The sequence below is a fragment of the Ceratotherium simum genome, chromosome 25 (assembly GCF_057802395.1).
Source record: "Ceratotherium simum simum isolate JZ-2026a chromosome 25, ASM5780239v1, whole genome shotgun sequence".
Classification (NCBI taxonomy): Eukaryota; Metazoa; Chordata; class Mammalia; order Perissodactyla; family Rhinocerotidae; genus Ceratotherium; species Ceratotherium simum.
In genome coordinates, this window is record NC_141924.1 from 23,021,246 (window position 1) to 23,044,511 (window position 23,266).

Genomic DNA, 23,266 nt, shown 5'->3' on the forward strand with positions numbered 1-23,266 from the left:
GTTTTCACCTCTGAAGAAAGGTGGTTTGGGGCTGGGTGGGGTGGAGGTGCAGAACCGTAATAGTTTTGCCCGCTATTTCAAAAATTTCCTTCCTTTTTACAGAAATTTTTAAGTGAAATTTTACATCCTTATTTCTTTAGATACAACAACCTAATAAGGTGGGTAAGGCTGATATTATTAACCTATTTTATAGATGACTCAATTCAGGCTAAAAGTAAGGAAATTATTTTAGCCAGGTTAACACAGCTAGAAAACACTAGAGCCAAGAACTGATTTTAGGCCTTCTAATTCCCAGGTCCTGGACTCTATTTAAAGACACGTTGTCAACTTTTCCTTCCCTTAGGATTGGAATGACCAAAGGAAACATTAAGTTGCAGCATTTAGTCGGGGGAAGGCAGAATACCTTAGCAAACGAGAAGACACTGAGGAAAGAATATGAAGAAAGCCGAGTAGGCAAAGAGAGCAAAGCAAGCAGAGCAGTTTGTGGAGCAAATTCTGAGGAAATGAAAAAGAGAAGTGCACGTGGAAGGATTCAGTGATGGAGGAGGAACATGACCAGAAGGTGGGGAGGGAGGACTAAAGCCCAAGGTTCTGGGATTGGGAGTTAAGCACCCACGGGCGTCAGGGCAGAGGCCGACTCGCACCCGAGGCCGGGGCCAAGCCGGCGGGGCCGCATGCCTCGCGCGCCTGCCCGGACTCTGCGTTGCCTCGCCCCGCCCCCTGCCGGCCCCGCCCCCGCCCTCCCCCAGGTCTCTTAGGTGATGCTGCAGCCAAGATGGCGTCGGCAGCGGCCGCGGTAGCCTGAGCGGGATGCTCGGGACCCTCGGCGGCGGCTGTGGCCTCGGCCGGGGCCTCAGGTCTCTCCCGGACGTGAGCGCTCAGACGCCTCTCCTCCGACCGGGGTAACCCGGACAAAGAGGAGACGGCCACAGGAAGGAGGCAGTGAGGAACGCAGAGAGAGCGCGGCGCCTCCCGCCCCGGCACCATGGCTGGGCTTATCAAGAAACAGATCCTGAAGCACCTCTCCAGGTCAGTGAGAGCCGCGCGCGTGGGGGCCGGTCCGCCTCCGCCCTAGCCGGCACCGGAGGCAGGCAGCGGCCTCGGGGCCGGCGGGGACTGGCAGGCATGCGGGAGGCGAGCCTTGGGCTCCCCGCTCCAGGCGGGGCAGGGGTCGCAGCCCCGGGTCTGCCGTCGCCGGCGGCGCCCGGGGCTGGCCTTCACGAGTCAGCCCCCGGCCGGGTTCTCCCCCGGCGGGCTCGCGGAGGGCGGCCGAGGGACGCGGCGTCTGGGGGCGTCCCGAGACCCCTCTTGGTGGGTCTGCGCGGAGGCTGGAGGTGGCCTGGCGTGCCCCCGGTGCCTGGTTTCTGTGGTAGGATGACCCGGAGCTCGGTGCGCGCCTACACTCGGAGCTGAGCGACTTCGTTAACTGAGGGCGTCTGGCGCAGTGTGGACTCCTAGGGCTGAGGCTCGTCCTCTCAGTGAAATGTTAACCTTGTTATTGTGCTGGATTCACCCCATGTCGCCGTTCCCGCTCCGGTGCATGAGAGGGTGTGCCTGTTTGGACAGTTAGGATTTGTTTTAGGTAAACAACCAGGGTTCCCAGCTTTGGCAAGTTCTTTCTGCAGTCGTTTTGGTTCCACGTCCTTCTTACAAAACAGTTTTTTGCTTTTTTAAATCTGAGACCCATAAATTCAGGGAGTCAGCATCTGCGGTGATAAACCCACGATTTGTCATTCTTTCCATTTCATAAGGCGGTTTTAGTCAGAAACATGACTCAGTAACGCTGGCAGTTTGTTACTGCTCCTGGCTTCTCCATATTTGTCTCAAGACACAGGCTAGCTGTAGGATCTTGTTTCCAAGTTGTTAGAGATTTCAAAGCGCTTGGTTATGAGCCTTTTCTTTGTTATTTGTAAGTTAATGATTACTTTTAACTGATTTTAGGAAAAGACAGGTATAATCATGTACTTGTATAGTAAAGACAATTCTTGATTCTCTAGATCGTTGTATACCACAGGTTATATATTGGGGAACAAAATCAATATTTCTATGATTCAGCAAATATTTTCCTCACTTGTAATGCTGAATAATATATAAACAGTTTTTAAAAAAGTAACAAATTATAGCAGCATTTATGAATATACATTTCTTAATATTATCACTAATTGGAAAGTTTCTTTTTAAATTGTGTATGTGGTCCAATACTGAATTATCTTATTTTGGAAGAAGGTTTTATCTTTATTTTTTATTTTTTAGGTAAGGTCTGACTTATCAGATGTCCTCCAGCTGTTGTCATACTCAGTTCTACAAAAAAATTCAGACCTACAGGAAATGATGTCTATATTCTCACTCTCCCACGGGTGATGGTGCATAGCTAGTTCCATTCTGGGTGCAGAGGAGAAAAGTTTATTCAATCAATGAGTGCCTTAGGGCTTTAGAGTTTAATTCTCTTGTAGAACTCCAGTTGAGAAGGACTCTTAAAAATTAATAGCAAAGATAATGGCTTACTTCACACAACAGACAATAACCACATATTCAGAATAGAATCTTTAGGATTATTTTTTCATCTGTGTGATTTCTAAAAGCTGTGTTGTAAATAGTAATCAGGATTTTTTTTTCAGAGATGAGTTTTTGAAACACTTGAGTTTTCAGTTATTTCATATTTCAAAACTTGCTTAACTCAGGTAACTGAAGAGTTTCAAATTCATATTCTTGGTTAATATATTACTCTTACTGCTATTGCTGTCATCTCCTAAGAAAAGTACAGTTATTTCTAAATCTAAAGGACGACAGTAGACTAAACAGGGTGGGTACTGTGATAAATTATAATCAAGTAGGGATGAATTTTTGAAATTACCTGAGTCGAGCTTAATTTTACAAATTATCCAGTAATGAAGATGTTACTGTGTTGATCTAATCATCTGGAATACAATTTAATACAGTTTAACAGGAAATACTTAGAACATATCACCTTCCAATAATACACATTTCATATGGCCAGTGAATACAACTTATGGCACCTTCTTTTTTGTGTGTGTGTGAGGAAGGCTAGCCCTGAGCTAACATCCGATGCCAATCCTCCTCTTTTTTGCTGAGGAAGATTAGCCCTGGGCTAACATCCGTGCCCATCTTCCTCTGCTTTATATGGGGCGCCGCCACAGCGTGGCTTGACAAGCAGTGCATCTGTGCGCACCCGGGATCTGAACCTGTGAACCCGGGGCTGCCGAAGTGGAGCGTGTGCGCTTAACCACTGGGCCACTGGGCTGGCCCCCTGGCACCTTCTGAAAAGAGGACTTACCTGACCATGCTTTTCTCTGTGGCACTCATCTTCATCTGTCTTATATTGATTTATTTGCTGTGTGTCTGTCTTCTCTATTGAATGTAAACTCCATGAGGGCAGGGATTTTTGTTTTGAGTCTAGCGTAATATAGGCACTCAACAACTATTTTTTGAATGAGTGCATGGATGGCACTAATGAACTGACTCTCCCTCACATTGTAATTTTTTTAACTGAGGCAAGCCTGTAAGCCACCAATATTATCACAGATACTGGGTATGCCTAGTTTTATTGTAGTTTTAGGAAGCAATGGTTAATTGAATCATTGAATAAATACATTGCCTTCGGTGTCCTGGAAAGGAAGGACTAGGAAAATGACCCTTTATATAGGGGTCTTCCAGGAGGAAAACTGTCTAGGAACCAACAGGAGAAAGAGTGCTTACACTGAGCCTTGACCAATGGTGAAACTGTAAGATTAAAACCAGTGTTACCTGGATATAGGGGCTTTAGAAACTGGTATATTGGAAAACTATGAAAAAGAAATTGTTCTTAAAAGATTAACAGATGCTTTAAGTAAATACTGAACTATTTGAGAAGTGTAAATCTATATACTTGTTCTCTGCCTAATGGTTGTTTAGTTTGTATCTCAAGCATCTCTTGAATTGTTAATAAAAACAGTTTGTGTGCTTAGAACGGATCTGAAACTGAATAGGGAGTGTGTGTGTATGTGAGAGAGTGTGTGTATGGTGGGGTGGGGGTTGGAGTAGTTACATTTTAAAAGAAGTGAAACAGGAAAAACCTTTGAAGGAGAAATTACCCTGATCTTTCATACTATAACTGGCACAGAATATGTTTTGGAGGCTTCTCTAGAAGAGTATTTTTTCACAAGGGAATGTTATAACAAATGTAAGAAAGGGAATAAGAGCAGGAGCTACCCTTCAGCTCAAGGCCTCGTTTTCTGTTGTGTGTACGTGAATGCTTAAGCAAAGGTGAAGAGGGGGAAAATAGAAGCTGGAAGATGGAGTCTATTTAAGCCAGGACCTGAAAAGGAGCAGGGAATATTTAGATACAAATGCCCCTCCCCCGCCCCTGCCCCAGCCCCCGGCTCAGGGCCTACTATGCTAGGCACAAGGTTTACTGGGGAGTAGAACAGACATACACCACACCTGGGTGGAGTCTTTGTATAGGATAAAGCAGTAATTCTCAACCAGGAGTGATTTTGCCCCTCAGGGGACACTTGGCAGTGTCTGGAGATTTTTCTAATTGTTAGATTTGGGGGGGCCGGGGATGGAGAGTACTGGCATCTACTAGGTAGAGACCAGGGATGCTGCTGAACATCCTACAGTGCACAGTCCTCCACAACAAAGAATTATTTGGCCCAAATGTTAATAGTTTTGAGGTTGAAAAGCTGATTTAAAGTATACATACGTGTGTCAGATGATTGAACTAGACTACTAAGCCAGTGAAGGTTATTTTGTCAGCAAACAACACAATCCTGCTCTGTTTAACTTAGGTAAAAAGGAAATGTAACAGAAAGCTGTTGAAGTGGGTTGCAGAATCAGAGGAAGGGCAGGAACTAGCCGGCTCCTAGAACCTCATTGGAAGAGTTTGCATGATTGATATTTCGGACAAGATAATTCTTCGTTGTGAAGGGCTGCTCTATGTGTTGTAGGATGTTTAGCGGTATCTCTCGTCTCCGCCTACTAGGTGCCAATAGCACTCCCACAGTCTTGGCAATGAAAAATGTCTCCAGACATTGCCCATGTCCTCTGGGGAGCAAAATTACTCTTGGTTGAGAACCGTTGCTTTAGGGTACTGTCCCATCTCTTACAATTCCCGGTCTGTGAACTTTGCCATCAAGTTTCAGATTCCTGGGAGGGAGAACCTGTTCAGCCCAGTTTGGTTTATCCATAGATCAGTTAGCAGTGGCAAAGAGTTACACAGTAAAGATATGGTCAGGGGGAGAACTCTTTGGGGTCAGGCTTGCTGCTCCACTTGGTGTCTTTAATAGGCACTAAACTAAATTGGATTTCAGAGGGCCTCATTTGCTATGTTAAGGAAACTGAGCTTCATCCTAGGAGGTGACTGCTAGTCACCTGCTAGTAAAGAATTCCAGACAAAAGAGGGACGTGATCATTAAAGATGCCTGGTTTTCACTTTGGTTTTTGGAGTCCAGGGTTCAGGAGTAATTGTCCGGGATGGAAATATAGAGTCTCAGAGGGGCTCTGATTAATTTAAGTAGAAAAGTAATGTATTGGAGGATATCAATATCCCACAGAATTTAATTGGGAAGGTTAGAGAACCAGACTTAGAAAGGGACTGGATACAGGCCAGCTCCAAGGATCTAGGTAGGAGAAACTACTTGACGTGACATGTTCCCTAAACTAAGGGGAAGGAACAAGTAGAAAGGGAGGGCAGCCTGAAAAGATTGAATATTTGAAATATTTGTTAAGGAGATTAGGAAGGGTTGAGCACTTGCAGGATCTTGTGACTGAATGGCAATGTGATGAGAAGAGTTTAGAGAGCTTCACAATGAATTGATGGGATGCCTTAGGCTGTTTAAGGAAGGAATTGGGAGGGCAGCAGCTGATAGTCTAGGGAGAAAAGGAAAGAACCTTCGGGGATTGAAAGTTTTATCTAGGTGAAAGAGCAGTTGAGAAAAGCAAATGAGGGAACTGGAAGGATTGGAGGTTTTGTCTGAAAGTTTCATATTAAAGTTTAAGATTTTAGAGGTAGAGTAGGCCTAGTTTAGAGCAAGGTATTATTACCAACTGAACTCTCTCCCCAGCCAGGGAGAGACCTGAGGAAGGAGACCCTTCCCCTTGGGGTTCTTCTTCTGTTCAGTGTTGCAACTTTTTTTTTTTTTTTTTTTTTTTTTTTTGGTGAGGAAGGGTGGCCGTGAGCTAACATCTGTTGCCAGTCTTCCTCCTTTTGCTTGAGGAAGATTGTCCCTGAGTTAACATCTTTACCAGTCTTACTCTACTTTATATGTGGGATGCCACCACAGCATGGCTTGATGAGCAGTTAATATGTCCGTGCCCGGTGATCCGAACCTGCAAACCCTGGGCCGCTGAAGTGGAGCATGCAAACTTAACCACTATGCCACTGGGCTGGCCCCTTGGTGTCACAACTTTGAAATGAGACTGAAGCTGAGCCTTCAATGGCCAAATGGAGAAGTGGGAACTAAGTTCACAAATCAACTTCTCAGCTCCTGGGACAATTAAGCAGCTATTATAAGGGGTCAAAGTAATGAAGGGGAGGAATATTCATAGGTATTTGGGGAACTGGACAGGCTTTTTCGGGAAACGGGTGCCACTTCTTTTCTTTCCTTATGTGGTTGTATCCTGCTGTTGCTATGGCAGTTGTAAACTGTCATGGGGTTGGTGTGTGTGTTCCGTGATATGGTAATATATTACAGTGAGTGTATAATAAGCTGCGGGGTCTATGTCAGGTCAAGTCAGACTGCCTTGTTGCCTCCTACCGGTTTTAACTGGTTTTGACCATATGTCTCAGCCATCTCCTCCTTCCTCTCTTTGTGGTTTCCTGTAAGCTAAAGAGAGTGTGTTAGGCTTGTTCTGAGCAGGGTTGTGGTTAATGTCTTATGGGGTCGGTGGGCCCAGTAACAGTATCAGATAAGTCCATGGAAGTGAATTGCTGAAGAGGAGTTAAGGTGCATGTAATTGGAGATGAATACTGCTAGGTCTATAATAGTTCCTGTATTGGACATTCTTAAAAGGAAATACAGCATAGATTATTTAGACTGTCGGAAATTATTTTCTCAAATGATAATATATAATTATTGATAGGCTAGTTATTTACATCTTTTACAGTAAAGCTCAATAAATAGTTTTTGAGAGTGTGTGTATATCAGGTTCTTGAGCACTGGGCATTAGAGATACAAAATTGGATAAGACATGGTCTCACTTCTTGGGAAACTTCAGTGATTCTGTTCTGGCATAAGAAGCATGAGTAGGGGCCGGCCCGTGGCTTAGCGGTTAAGTGCGCGCGCTCTGCTACTGGCGGCCCGGGTTTGGATCCCGGGCGCACACCGACGCACCGCTTCTCTGGCCATGCTGAGGCCTCATGCCACATACAGCAACTAGAAGGATGTGCAGCTATGACATACAACTATCTACTGGGGCTTTGGGGAAAAAAAAAAAGGAGGAGGAGGATTGGCAATAGATGTTAGCTCAGAGCCAGTCTTCCTCAACAAAAAGAGGAGGATTAGCATGGATGTTAGCTCAGGGCTGATCTTCCTCACAAAAAAAAAGCATGAGTAGGATCACTAAATGTAACCTATTTCTAGAATTATACTGCCATAGGAAATTTGTGAAATTTGGTTTACTTGGATTAAGCAACTGGGAAAAGATTGATTAAATATTAACTTTTAGGCTTATAAATAAATTTAATTTTATAAGTTTGGGGATTTTTTAAAAGTAATTTTTGGTTACTTAAATTGACAGTATTCTTTCTAAAATAATCTACAATAATGTTGATTTTGACACTAGGTATACTAGTTGTTTATTTAGCAGATATTTACTGAGGGCTACTTTGTACCAGGTACTGGTCCATAGGGCTGGGGCAAAAATCTCTGCCTTCAATGTAGTTTACATTTTTATTTATTTATTTATTTTATTTATTTTTTTTCCCCAAAGCCCCAGTAGATAGTTGTATGTCATAGTTGCACATCCTTCTAGTTGCTGTATGTGGGACTCTGCCTCAGCATGGCCGAGAAGCGGTGTGTTGGTGTGCGCCCGGAATCCAAACCTGGGCCGCCAGTAGTGGAGCGCGGGCACTTAACCGCTAAGCCACGGGGCTGGCCCAATGTAGTTTACATTTTAATCAGAGGATGCTGATAGTAAATAAATAAGTGAAGTACATTATATCAGTTTGTGATAAATGCTATTAAAAAAAATAACACAGGGAAAGGGGATAGGAAGTGCAAGGAGGTGGGGATGGCGTTTGCAGCTTTAAATCTGGTGATCGAGAATGCTTAATTGAGATGGTGGTATCTGAGAAGAGATCTGAAAGAGGTGGTGGGAGCAAATGCAAAGATTCAGAAATGGAAGGTTGCTTGTCATTTTTGAAATATATCGAAGCTGCGAATATAGGTGAAGTGGAGTGAGGAGTGAAGATGAGAATAAAGAGAAAACAAGGGCCAGATTTTCTGGGGCCTTTAATGACTGGCTTTTACCCTGAGGGAGATTGGAAGCCATTGGAAGCCTTTGAACCTAGGATCACTCTGCAGCTGTGTGATCTTGAATAAATAAGAGGAGGGCAAGGGCAGAACAGGAGCCCAGTTGAAAGCGTTAACTATGCAGGTGAGGATGATTGGCTTGGACCTGGGTAGATGCAGTGAAGTTGTTGAGATATAGTCAGGTTCTAGATTTCTTTTTGAAGGTAAAGCCACAGGATTTATGCTGATAGATAAGATGTGGATTGAGAGAGAAAGAGAACAGTCATGGATGACTCCATAATTTTTCACATAAGCAACTGGTAAGATGGAGTTGCTGTTAACTAAGTTGGAGAAGATTGCAGGAGGAGCAGGCTTATGGAAGAAGATAAGGAGTTTGGTTTTGGGTACATTAATTTGGATGCCTGTTAGATATCTAAATGGAGATCGCTTTTATTTGTGAACTAATTTAGACTACACATATTTTAGTCTGGCAACAACAATGTCAGTGTTTGTTGTGTGGTTATCCTTTGGTTTGGTTTATGCAATAGATAATTACAGCAAAGTGAATTGTGAGTTGAATTTTAGGGGATGGATTTTTTTTTGTTTGTTTGTTATTAAATGCACTATGTAGAAGCATCTGAGATTGAGCAGGTGCCCATTTCACATTAATTTCCAGCTAAAACCAGATATTGATTCTTGTGAAAGTGACTCCCAGGAGTTTGATTTGAACACTTCAGGTGAAAAGGAGGTTGGATGCTTGGTCCATTGGATGTTGTAATATTACCTACCATCCTGGAATCAGAAAGGATTTGTTCTTGTCTCCGAGAAGGAAATTATTAAAACTTTGAGATTTGTGACTCGCCCAAGTTTTGACAGGTAGTGTTGAGTGGTTAAGTCGCTAATCCAGCACCTTTTAATTTGATTATTCTACGTTACCTGCCCAGGCTGTTGTTCCCACCTAACAGTTTGCTTTTCTTTTACTCAGTTTTCAGCATTTCCCTTTTTACTCTTTTATGTTGTTTCACCATCCTGCTGCAGTATCCCTTGGGAGATTCTTTTATGACTTGGGAATCCTTTGACTCTGCACTCCTTTGAAGCTTGGGAAACACAATTTCTCCATTCATTTCTTTTTACTTGCGCAATTTTTTTTTGCAATATTGCTTTTTGCAGTATTACACTTTGCCTTAATACTGCAGTTGCCAGCCTAAACATTTACTTAGTAAGTCAATTTCTTATCAGTTATATGTTTTAAACTCTGCATAATATATTACTTAGGATGAGTAATTTAATAATGCTATGAAATATTGGTATTGAACCAGTTGTCTTAGTGACTGGAGCTCAGATTGAATGTGAGTTACAAGTGAAAGATTTTATGACTATTTCCATGAGTGAAATATGAGCAGTTACTGTATCAAGACCAAGTTATTAAAACAAAATTGAAAGCTGAAGCAAATATGATTCAGAATATAGAAATTTGTTTGTTTGATTTTTCAAGCATTAGACTAATGGTCTGTCTGATAATTCATTGACTTATTTTGAGGCATCTCCCAGTCAAAATGAACGTTGTGTATAAATTTTGAATCTATATTAGTCTATCCTTTAAGACTTAATTTTAGCTATATGTATATGTACTCTTTTATCTATAAAAGTAATGAGTAAATAAAGTAATAAGCTATATACGTAAATAGAATTCAACCTAGAATATAAGTCTTATGACAGAGGCACAAAGTACTATATGCAACTTGAACGGAAGTAGAGACAATGAGATGGAGGTGGTCTAAGTCTCAGAGAAACTTGTAAAGAGATAATGAAATGAAAGTGCAGAAACGACAGCTTGAGTGATATAAAATGGATAGTTATTAAATCTATTTTCTCTGACTACGGCATGCACACCAGAGGAATATTTAAGGCAAGTATTTAGAGAAGTTAAGGGTAATTTAGGTCCTCCAAATTTGGCTGCAATTTTATTTACCACTATTATCCAATACTATACTTTTTCGCTCTCTTTTTTTTTCATCCATCTTTTGTTGTCTTCCGTCCTGCAGCCAGAGTGTCTGCATCCCTTCGTGATAGGCCATCTTCTCAGGATCCCTTCATGTTAGGCCACCCTCTCAGGCCTCATTTTACTTGTACGTCTTCCCTAGGTAGCTTTAACTAGGCTAGTCTTCACTGGTATTCGTTTTTGAAATCCATTTTTGAATTTGTGTAGATTGTCATCTTTTTAAGGGGAGAATCACCCTGATAGGCTTTGAATTCTGAGGGCAGTGACTGTGCTTGTTCTGTCAGCCATTGTGTCTTTAGCATCTGCCACATGACTGTGGTACATAGCGTTGTTCAGAAACGTTTTTAGCTGACTGGAGAAATAAATTTATACTACTTTGGCTTTCATAGAATACATAGGGCATAAATTGGTTGCCATGAATATATTTTTGGCAGGTTTAAAAAGTTGTCTCATATCCAAAGAATTTAGATTAAAAACTTTTTTGATAAATACTATAGTTCTTGAATTTACTTTTGAGTATATAGATACAGTTTATTGCTGGATCTCTCTTTGGTTTGTGGGTTACTTGTCATAGGTAACTTACTTTTTAGTATTCTCTATAAAATGAAATGAGGATTACCGTTTTAACTGGGCCTTTTGGCAGTTAAACTAATTTGACAATTTGTATTTGTAGATTGCCTGTCTTTTAGTGTGCTTGTCCTAATTGGTTTCATTTAATGTTGAATTATACAGTTCAGTCTTTATATAACTTTTGTACAACATAGCTATCTCATTTTTGTTACTTAACATTTTTGATATAAAATTAAAAAAAAAATTTTTTTTTAAATATTAATTTAATAGAACGGTAGCAATACCAGTGGTAGAGAGAATGAAGAAAATCTTAAGTGGTTAATTATCTTAGAATTTAAGCAGTGTTTGCCTTTAGTTAATCCAGTGTGAAATACAACTGTATTTTTTTAAGTGCAACACAGCTAAATATTTTTATCATATCATTCCTTTCCTCTTCCTTCCCTTAAACTTGCTCCCTTCTGTGTCCCCTGTGTACCCATTCCCTGCAGCGATCCCTGCTGGCTGTGGTGGAGATTGGTGTGCTGTGAATTTCATAATCACCCAAATGAGTACCAGAGGAGTCTAAGAAACCCTGGCAACTGACTGCTTGCTCTCACCAGGAATAGGGACCTTTTGTCTGAATTTCCTGCCCTCAGGTAATACTTCTATTCCCCATCATTTTGGGGTTCTTTTCTTTCTATAAATGCAAGCACTTATTATACCCCACATGAAGATACTTTGGGAATATTTTCCAATTCTTATTATTTTAGTCAGATACTGATTTCATTTTTTTTACTATGTAGCTGCAAGCTCCTGCAATTCCTCTCTTAGAATGTCTTTTCCGATATATAAGGTTTAGCAGTGCAATTAAAGTGATAACCAGTTCTTTCTGATGTTGCAAGAGAGAGTTTTATAACTTACACTCAGCTATTTGGAAATAGTAGTTAGCATTTGATCTGCTGTTTCATGGGTAAGGCTTCATAGTCTAATGTAAATAATGAGGTATGAAGGCTCTTTTGGTGAAGAGGTTGTTTTGATCAATTCTCTCATTGAAGGACTTAAGCGTTTATTTTATGTACTTAATGTTAATTATAATCTTTATCAAAGAGATTGAAATAACTCTCATGAACAGCAGTGAATGTAGGATTCATTTTTGAAGAAGGTAAAAGCTCCTCTCCCCATTCTTTTCTCCCTCTCTCCCCTGCCCTTTTTAAAAATTCATTATCAAGGAAAGCAATTATGTTATAAAACCAGATTCCTGGAAATGGTGCTGAATTTCTTTCAACGTAGGTCTCAATGAAAAACTTAGAAACTCATATTGTTGAACACTTCTACTGCTTGGGAAATTTACCCACATAAATAGTTTGAACCTATTCTAAAAGTCTAGTAAGAAATTGATAGTTAAAGACTAACCATGAGCAGAATTGTGCAGCTCATTACCTATTTACCCTAGGAGTAATGAGACAGTTAAACTTGTTGGTCATATGTTAGCTAGCAATTGTATAGGTATGATGACCTAAATATTGTTTTCCAATATTCTTGTCTGCCTTGATTCCATGCTATCATTTGGGTATCTGGATCTCAACAAAAATTGCCAAGGGAAAAATGCCAAACTTTAACCTTAGGTAGACCATTGAGATATTCTTTAGAATATTGATAGTTAAGGACTTTTGTTGTCATGGCATTCAAGGATGGTTCTGATTTTGTATATACCTCTAGCAAATCCTCTGGGACTTTTGCTCCTGAAGTGTAGTCATAACTGTAATCCTTTGCTTTTTCTGGATTACACTTCCTTAACATATCTTTTTTGGCCTGGTTTGTGCTTGGTTTATTGAAGATGAGGTGTTATGATTTTATTCTAAGTTTAAACCACAGCTATCCATGCATTTATTCAAGTCACTTACCAAGATTGATTCCTTTTTCTTCTTTACCTTCTCATTTTAATCAATTATGATTCCTTTTTATTTAAATAACTCTTGAATTTATCTTTTTTATCCTGAACCTAGCACATAGCAGACTACCTGGCACAAACTAGATATTAATAAGATTTGAATATCTCTGCTGTCACTACTCAGATTTAACTCATCATTTCTTGCATCAGTTGTTGCAACTAAGTATTCTCATTTCCTTCTGTTCTCATACTTATTTATTCCATCCTTGGCACTGTTACCAGAGAAATCTTCCCAAAATACTGATCTTATCATTTAATTTCTTAGTAAAAATCTTTTAATGGCTCATGTTTAAGCTTTTTTTATAAAAAAATTTGCTTATAACAGTAGAATTTTTTTGTCCAAAGACATATTAAAACAGTACTCCACTGCATAAAATAGACAAAGGTAGAGCTTCTCTAGTTGAATCAGTAATTAGAGGGGATCAGCTGTCATATCCTTTCCCTTTTTATTTCTTCTCCCACGTAGGTTGAATCATGAGCAGTCTCCTTAGGGGCACTGTGGGAACAATACTGATGTGTAGGATGAAACCCACATTCCTTGGCATGGGATATGAGAGTCCTTCATGATCTGGCTTTAGTCCATCTTTCAAGGCATATCATTTCTTTCCAAACTACCTGATGCCTTATATGTCATCTATGCCAACTGTGTGATCCTATAACCTTGAACCTGCTGCTGCTCTGCCTGAAATGTCTTCCTCTGCCCTATTCACCTGGCAAAAACTTACTCTTAAAAAACAGCGTAAGTGCTACCTCCTCCATTAAGCCTTCCCAAAGCATTATTCTTTTTAACAGAATTGATCACCTCTTCCCTTGTGCCTCCATCTTATCCTGTTCTCATTTTTATTGTAATATCTGTCACACAGTGCCAGGCACAAATAAGACCATAACGTACTGCAGTGATTTGTTTATGTGCTTGTCTCTAATATTAAACTGAGAGGTCTTTGAAAGCAGTAATTATGTCTTATTTCTCTCAGTTACTTGAGAGCCTAATCAGTGCTCAGTTTTTACCATGAAGGCTGATGTATGTCTAGTTGTGTCAGATGTTCTTATGTTTCAACAAAATTCAGAAACCCAGATTTTAATGTAAGGTCTACGCATTTTAAATGTTAGCCACAAATTTAGGTCTTTTAAAACACTGTGCAGGCCAGACAAAACATATCTGTGGGCAAAATATAGCTCACAGGCTGCCAATTTGCAGCCTCTTCCATTCTTTAAATGTTTATGTGGAAAAACTGGTTAGGCAAGACTGGTTGAATTTCTTTACACACACATTACAAAAATAACCAAGCCAAAGAAACTTTTTGATTAAGAATGCTCAAAAAAAAGGGTAATTTTTTATGAGCATGCCTGATCCTTGTTCCATTAACACTGTAGGTTTCTTTTCTTTCTTTTTTTTTTTTTTTTGTGGTACAGACAACTGTCCCTGAGCTAACATCTGTTGCCAATCTTCCTCTTTTTGCTTGAGGAAGATTGTCCCTGAGCTAACATCTGTGCCAGTCTTCCTGTATTTTGTACGTGGGACACCACCACAGCGTGGCTTAATGAGCGGTGGGTAGGTCTGCACCTGTGATCCGAAGCCGTGAACCCCAGGCCGCTGAAGCGGAGTGTGCGAACTTCACCACCATCGCACCAGACCGACCCCTAGGTTTCATTCTTTTAAAAAATAACGTGTACGCCTTAAATATTTACTAAGCCTCACAAATTGACATTGAAAGCTCCTTGAGGTTGAGAATTGCCATATACTCCTACAATACCTAGTAAATGTTCAGTAAATATTGTTGAGTTGAAAATTGAGCAGTGTGATAATGGAATGGTAATTGATCCTAAAATACCATTTAAGTTAAAAATTATACAAATTTGGAGCCAGCCCTGATGGCCTAGTGGTTAAAATTCAGCGCTCACTGCTTCGGTGGCCTAGGTTCACTTCCCAGTCGCAGAACCACACCACTTGTCTGTCAGTTGCCATGCTGTGGTGGCAGCTCACATAGAGGAACCAGAACGACTTACAACTGAGATATACAACCATGTACTGGGGCTTTGGGGAGGGAAAAAAAAAAGAGGAAGATTGGCAACAGATGTTAGCTCAGGGAGAATCTTTCTCTGCAAAAAAAAAAACAAAGACAGAAAAAAAAATCTTAAAACAAAAATTATACAAATTTGATTATAGTCTTGGCTCTGCCTTGGTGTGACCTTTAGCAGTTGACTTAACTCCTCTGGGCCTCATATTCTCTACTATAAAATGAGGACTTTGGATTAAAGGAACTTTTCAGGTGCTAAAATTCTAAAGTTATTTGATATTGTTTGCTAGTATGAGGGCTGCTTATGGCTCTACTCAGTTTTTTTACTTGGCTTAAAGTTGCCTCTAATATCTTTAGATGACATATGCAATGGTGTGATTTGCAAAAAGCCATGGTTCAAATATCTTACAAATTCTTATTTCCTTGTATTTTATTAAGTTAACTAGTCCATTCTTTTTTATCAAGAGGTATATTATTATTTTGTTCAGTGTCTCTCAGTCAGGATTTGTCTAATATTTTTCTCATGGTTAGAATGGGGTTATGGGTTTTTGGTAAGAAAACCACAGAGGTAATGTGCCATTTTTATTATGTCATTTCAAGAGTACATAGTATCAACATGTCTTATTGTTGGTGTTGACCTTGATCACCTGGCTGGCATAGTGTTTTTCAGGTTCTCAACTGTAAAGTTACTCTTTTCCGCACTTTCACCCTGTACACTTTGGAAGGAAGTACTATACACAGCCCACACAAAAGGAGTGAGGTGTTATGTTCCACTTCTTTGAGGTTGGAATATCTACATATGTTATTTGGAAATTTTCTGCATGGAAGATTTATCTATTCTCTTCCTGTTGTTTATTTATTCATTCATGTATTTATATCTGTGTACTGATGTATATTCATTTTATACTTTGGTTTATAATCCAATAATGTTTTATTGCCCAAATTGTTCCAGCTCTGCCATTGGGAGCTCTTTTTTTTGGCTCCTGTGTCCTTTCACTTGATTTTATTTTTTATGTTGGTCCTGATATTCTGTAAGCTTGCTAAACTCATTTATTAGTTCTGGTAGCTTTTTTTTTTTAAGATTCTGTAGGATTTTCTACATAGATGATCATATCGTCTGGGAAAAAAGACAGTTTTTACTTCTTTTCTGAACTGAATGCTTTTGGTTTTTTTTTTTTTTTTTCTTATTGTGTTGTCTAGAACCTCCAATACAGTATTGAATAGAAGTGGTGAGAGCAGGCATCCTTGCTTTGTCTTAGGGGAAAAGCATTTTAGTCTTTCATCATTAAGTGTGATTTTAGCTGTAGGGTTTTTGTAGATGTCCATTATAGTTTTGGGGAAGTTCTCTTCTGTTGCTAGTTTGTTGAGAGGTATTTTTCCATGCATGGTGTTGACTTTTGTCAAATACTTTTTTATGCCCCTATTGAGATCATGATGTGATTTTACTTTTAATGTGGTGAATTACATTAGTTGATTTTTGAATGTTAAACCAACCTTCATTCCTGGAATAAATACTTGGTCGTGACATATTATATTTATATATTGTTAAACTGTGGGTCATAGCGTGCCTTGTTAAATCAGTATAGTAGGTTATGATCACCATTATAAAAGAATGAAATAGGATCGAAAATATCTGACTATGTTAAACTATTGCTTCATGAAATTTTTGTTTCAGTTGTGTGTGTGTATTTACTAGATTTTAATGTAAAGTGTAATTCTTGGTAGTTCATGTTAAAAATTTTGAAAATAACTAATTCAGTTTTTGAGCTTGAAGATTAAAGGAGGTACAACTGAGGTGAAAAAATGGTATTGGGTAAGGGAGAAAATGAGGAAATATGGGTTTCTTTAGAAAAGCCTCATCTGTTTCTTAGTTTTGATTGAAGGGATCTTTATGGCTGCATGATTGTCTTGACATGAGTACAGACAGCCACGTTTGGCTGCTCCATTGACCTACAGCCACTAGCACAAAAAGAAATATAAAAGCTGCTTTCTGCATGGTGGGAACTGGCACTTCTCCCACGGAGATAGTTGCAATGTGTAAAAATTTCAAGGCCCTTTGGGGGCCGCAACCTGGGGCAGACTGGCCGTCTCTGCCGGGCTGGGACGATAACCAGGGTAAACAATGCACATACACAACTGCCGGGCTGGGATGATAGCCAGGAGGCTCAGTGCACGTACGCCACTGATAACCATTTGTGCATGGGAGCACTAAATGCTTGCTCTGTAAACTCTGTAACTGCTTGTATAAACTGCTGGAAACCGAGGCCTGGTGAGAGTCTCACCTGTGGAGGGGACGCCCGGCCCAGGACCTCTGATGATCGGATGCCCACCCAGCCGTGTCACTTGAAGGGACTCTCCCAGGTAGTGGGGCGTGGATGTTGTGAGTAACTGATCTGAGGTGTTCTCTTTTTGGTCAACCTGGTGTTTCTCTTTCCAGTTGATTTGTGTCATTTCCCTTCAGTCAATGTGGATGTTTTCCCTTTCCAGTCGATCTGATGTTTTTCCCTCTCATTATATGACCTATTCAAATCTGCTGCTATCTCAGCCGATGTGGATGTTTTCCCTTTCCAGTCAAGCTCATGTTTTCCCCTCTTAATATTTGACCTATTCGGATCTGTTTGCGGACTGTCGCCTTTACTATCCTCTATATAATAAAATATACCTTTAGTCCATTTGTTTGGAGTGGAAAGTTTCTTTTACATCTCCGATTGAATCCTCGAACCTCTCATAACAATGATGAAGCCCATGGACTGTGAGGATGTAATTAGTTGCAGATTAATAACTTAATGTTCCTAGCCAAAGGACTTGGCAGTCTATCAGATTTTAGAATGTCTCTCTAAGAACATCCTCTATTGTAAGACTTTAACATGTAGTCTTAAAGTACTTTTCTCTTCTAGAAATATTGTTTTGAATAAAATCAACCAGAAGCTGTTAAATTTGCTTACACAAAGATATGGGTTCTTGTAATATGTCTTCATATGTAGTGAGAATTTAATCCCTGTAGGGGCACACAGTCTTGAGGTACTAGCTAGTGATTTCAATTACTAGTTCATTTCAAGGGTTAGAGTTGGGCCCAATTGGGGAGAATGGAACAATGATGGAGGAAGAATCTTTATGGTACCTTTAAGTTCTAAAATGTTGGATCTGTGTTTCTCTCTCAGTCATACTCCTTTATTATTTGTCAGCTTGATCCTAAGGTAGTGTTTTAGTTTCAATTTTCTGAAGGAAGGAATCTAATTAAGCAGCATAGATGCCTTGTGAACCTATAGATCAATCAGCTGTAACCAAGGAAGTATGTTCAAGTGTCTCAATGTGCATCTTTCCCATATGTTTATAGCCTTTCTCTGGGCAGGTGGAATCACTGGTAGCTGGGCAGCCACCCTAAGAGGTGTTTGTTTATTAATAACAAGTTAATTAAATTAAGTAACAGCAATGTTAAAAATCAAACTACGGGGCTGGCCCGGTGGCTTAGCGGTTAAGTGCGCACGCTCCGCTACTGGTGGCCTGGGTTCGGATCCCAGGCTCGCACCTACGCACTGCTTCTCTGGCCGTGCTGAGGCCACGTCCCACATACAGCAACTAGCAGGATGTGTAACTATGGCATACAACTATCTACTGGGGCTTTGGGGAAAAAAAAGGAGGAGGATTGGCAATAGATGTTAGCTCAGAGCCGGTCTTCCTCAGCAAAAAGAGGAGGATTAGCATGGATGTTAGCTCAGGGCTGATCTTCCTCACCAAAAAAAAAAAAAATCAAACTATGTTATTGAAAGAATTTATTTTCCAGATGGTTAAAATTAATCCTTTTTCTTTAAGGCAATAGTTCTTAGCCTTTTTGGTGTCCAAAACCCACCTTTGAAAATATGATAAAATATCTTGGACCCCTTGAAGCTCATTCATGCACTTAAGATTGAGTGCCTACTTTAAGTTTTTTAATTAAACAATTTAGCATGCATTGTTAAATTCCATGTAAAATTTAGTTTTTCGTGCTGTAGCATGAAATATCATAGAATGGGAATGATTATTTCTAATTACAACTTTTATTTGACAAAATATTAATCAAGTCGCAGAGCCAGTTCTTAAGTTTAGAAGAATAGTAGGCTTTGATGTGAGTCTCTAACAACATGTACAATAATAGAAACCGTAAATAATTTCAAGACAACATGAATAATTCAAGAAATGCATATTTGCTGATGAGGCTTTTAAAAGAATGTCCCAGGGGTTCATTATATGAATGCAAAGAGCTAAGTGTGGAAGAACGTAGGGAAGTAGGTCAGAAAAGGATTTAAAAACTATGTTTTAAGATTCTATGATTCTACCCCGAAATATTATATTTAACCTGGAGAAGATTCATTTCACAAATATGTTTCAGGTTGCTTTAGCAAATAAAACAACTGTATGATCTTTGTTTTTATGATATAGCTGTAAAATGAATCTGATGGAAGTTCAAATAAATCATGACTAAAATTTATAGTAATATCAGATATAAAATTTATACCTTTCTGATTTATGATCTACTGCATACTTAGTGTTTTATCAAGCCAAATTTTATTTTTTTTAATTTTTTTTGTGAGGAAGATCAGCACTGAGCTAACAGCCATGCTAATCCTCCTCTTTTTGCTGAGGAAGACCGGCTCTGAGCTAACATCTATTGCCAATCCTCCTCCTTTTTTTTTTTGCCCCCCAAAGCCCCAGTAGATAGTTGTATGTCATAGTTGCACATCCTTCTAGTTGCTGTATGTGGGACGCGGCCTCAGCATGGCCGGAGAAGCGGTACGTCAGTGCGCACCCGGGATCCAAACCCCGGGCCGCCAGTAGCGGAGTGCGTACACTTAACCGCTAAGCCACAGGGCCGGCCTGCCAAATTTTTCTTTTAGAAAGTTTTGATCACTGGTTATGTAATGTCTTTGTATTGTTCCTATATTCCTATTTAACCTGTATCTTAATAATAACTAATACTCACTGAGTTTTCCTATGTGTTAGAGATAATTCCTAGTATTTCCTGTGTTGTAACTCAGTTAATCCTCAAAACAGCCCCATGAGGCAGATACTATTATTATCCCCATTTTACAGATGAGGAAACTGAGGTATAGAGAAGTTAAATGGTAAGTGGCATTTTTCTTCTTGTAGAGCTGGGATTCATGCATTTATGCTGTGTTCCCTTAAGCAAATTATAAATCTGATTATATAGACTGACTTTCTTTGTTTTTCCCTAAATGTTTACTTAGCACAGTGCTTTGCATATAATTTAGATTCTAATAATTATGTATTGATTGTAAAATGTATAATCTAAATCAAACCCATTCTTTCCATTTGCCTGGAAATTTTATTTCTCTAGTTAGTTAGCTATTTTTGTTGTTAATACTGAAAAAACTAGTACATTTATTTTCATGTGTATGTGTAATTAAAGAAGATTTTGGATAAAATGGAAGCCTGTTTCCATATTTAAGTATGTTCTTAAATTGTTACATTGTTTAAAATATAAAGTTAACCAACAAACTATATACAGTCACATTAAAATTGATTTCATATGCTACTAATGTTAGAATAAAGGACGTGTTTATTTTATTTTATTTTATTTATTTATTTATTTTTATTTATTTTTTTTTGTGAGGAAGATCAGCCCTGAGCTAATATCTGCGCTAATCCTCCTCTTTTTGCTGAGGAAGACCAGCTCTGAGCTAACATCTATTGCCAATCCTCCTCCTTTTTTTCCCCAAAGCCCCAGTAGATAGTTGTATGTCATAGTTGCACATCCTTCTAGTTGCTGTATGTGGGAGGCAGCCTCAGCATGGCCGGAGAAGCGGTGCATCGGTGCGCGCCCAGGATCCGAACCCGGACCACCAGTAGCGGAGCGTGCGCACTTAACCGCTAAGCCATGGGGCAGGCCCAGGACGTGTTTATTTTAAAATAAACCTCTTTGCATGCCATAATGTACATAGTAATGAAATATTAATGTGTGTTCTGAATTTTAAAAATAAAAAAATCAGTAAGAGTTGTGCCATTTTTATCTTTATTATGTGGCATGACTTTTTTCTGTGTAGTTGTTATGACTTTAACATATTCAGGTCAATCAGCTTTCTCTTTTATCCTCATTTTGAGTCTTTGCTAACATATCTACTTTGGTGTTATATAAATTTTATGCTTCCATTCTAACATCCCCCATCTCCACCAAATAAATAATTATTCAGAAGTTTAATTCGTTGACTTAGATTTCTACCATTTAAAGTTCAACTTTAAAATGTTTAACTTTTTAGAGCTTTAAATGATTCTTTAGTGAGCTGAAATGATTTATTTCAGATAACAATTTATTCCCTTTAGGATCAGGCCCAGTATTATAACCCTGCTCAATTGTAATATTTAGTAGAGTAGTACAATTATTTGGGGACTTCAAATGTCAGTTTAGTCCAAAGAGCCTGCAGCAACACTTGGAAAAAACATAGGTAGACACATAGCTCTTCCAAGCCTTAAGGCTCTTTTGTGAGTATTCTTCCCTTTGTTTGCCAGGTATACACTTAATGAAAGTCTGCTTTTCCTATATCAATTAAATTATGACAAATGTGGCTGAAGAACCATTTTCCTGTTTTTGGAAGGAGTATAATTATATTAATAAATGATTGGGAAACATTTGTGTAAACTGAAATATATGTAAATTAAAGCCTAATATATGAATAATAGAAGATAAATAATTTGATATATACACTGCCTACGCAATGTAACAAACCAGCTTTCTAATAGCTGTGGATGTGACAGTTAGCAATGTATCTGCAGCTTTCTATTTAAAATAGTTTAGTAGATAAGCGATATTGATATAAGATGTGTTCAAGATTAGCTCCATAGCTCGGCCATTTCAAAGTTCTATTTGGATAAGCATAAACTTTTTTTTTCCTTTTTTTTGCTGAGTATATAATAAATTATTATTGATTTTGTACAACTTTAGTTTGTCTCTGACTATGTTTTTCTTTTACTTTTTTTCAATTATTTTATTGAGGTTGTAATGGTTTACAACATTGTATAATTTCAGGTGTACATTATTTTCAGTTTCTGTATAGACTGCATTGTGCTCACCACCAATAGTCTACTTTTTATCTGTCACCATATATATGTGCCTCTTTACTGCTTTTGCCCACCCCTCAATTGCCTTCCCCTATGATGATCACTAATATGTTCTCTTTATCCATGTATTTGTTTATCTTCCATGTATGAGTGAAATCATGCGGTGTTTGTCTTTCTCTGTCTGGCTTATTTTGCTTACCATCATACCCTCAAGGTCCATCGATGTTGTTGCAAATGGGACTATTTTGTGTTTTTTTATGGCTGAGTAGTATTCCATTGCATGTATATATCACATCTTTATCCGTTCATCAGTTGATGGGCAGTTGGGTTGCATCCACGTCTTGGCTATTGTGAATAATGCTGCAATGAAGATAGGGGTGCATAAGTCTCTTTAAATTGTTGATTTCAAGTACTTTGGGTAAATACCCAGTAGTGGGATATCCAGATCGTATGGTATTTCTATTTTTAAATTTTTGGGACATCTTCATACTGTTTTCCATAGTGACTGCACCAGTTTGCATTCCCACCAACAGTGTATGAGGGTTCCCTTTTCTCCACATCCTCTCCAACATTTGTTATTTTTCGTCTTGTTAATTACAGCCATTCTAACAGGTGTAAGGTGATGTCTTTTCCCTAATAATTAATGATGTTGAACATCTTTTCATGTGCCTGTTGGCCATCTGTATATCTTCTTTGGACAAATGTCTGTTCATAGTCTCTGCCCATTTTTTGATTGGGTTGTTTGTTTTTATGTTGTTAAGTTGTATGAGTTCTTTATATATTTTGGAAATAAAACCCTTGTCAGATATGTGATTTGCAAATATTTTCTCCTAGTTGGTGGGTTGTCTTTTCTTTTTCTTCCTGGTTTTGTTTGCCTTGCAAAAGCTCTTTAGTCTGATGTAGTCCCATTTGTTTATTTTTTCTTTTGTTTCCCATGCCTGAGTAGACATGGTATTCGAAAAGATGCTGCTAAGACCAGTGTCAGAGAGTGTACTGCCTATATTTTTTTCTGGGAGTTTTATGGTTTCAGGTCTTACCTTCAAGTCTTTAATCCATTTTGAGTTAATTTTTGTATATAGTGTAAGATAATGGTCTACTTTCATTCTTTTGCATGTGGTTGTCCAGTTTTCCCAGCACCGTTTATTGAAGAGACTTCCCTTTCTCTGTTGTATGTTCTTGGCTCCTTTGTCAAAGATTAGCTGTCCACAGATGTGTGGTTTTATTTCTGGGCTTTCAATTCTGT

The 23,266-nt window shown here is 39.1% G+C and overlaps 1 protein-coding gene across 3 annotated transcripts in view; it reads left to right on the top strand.

Moving 5' to 3' along the window:
• The first annotated feature begins 774 nt into the window (after positions 1–774).
• Positions 775–23,266, top strand: part of BLTP3B (bridge-like lipid transfer protein family member 3B) — a 90,270-nt gene continuing 67,778 nt past the window's right edge. The window contains exons 1-2 of one of the 3 annotated variants that reach the window (XM_014780251.2): positions 775–1,029; positions 11,511–11,657. Coding sequence is in view for 1 of the 3 variants with exons in the window: in XM_004418007.2 (XP_004418064.1) it covers positions 986–1,029 (44 nt within the window). In the remaining 2 variants the exon portion in view is untranslated. Of the gene's footprint in view, positions 1,030–11,510; positions 11,658–17,165; positions 17,332–23,266 lie in introns of those variants that run through there. The other 2 variants (XM_004418007.2, XM_087449059.1) reach the window with 2 other exon arrangements.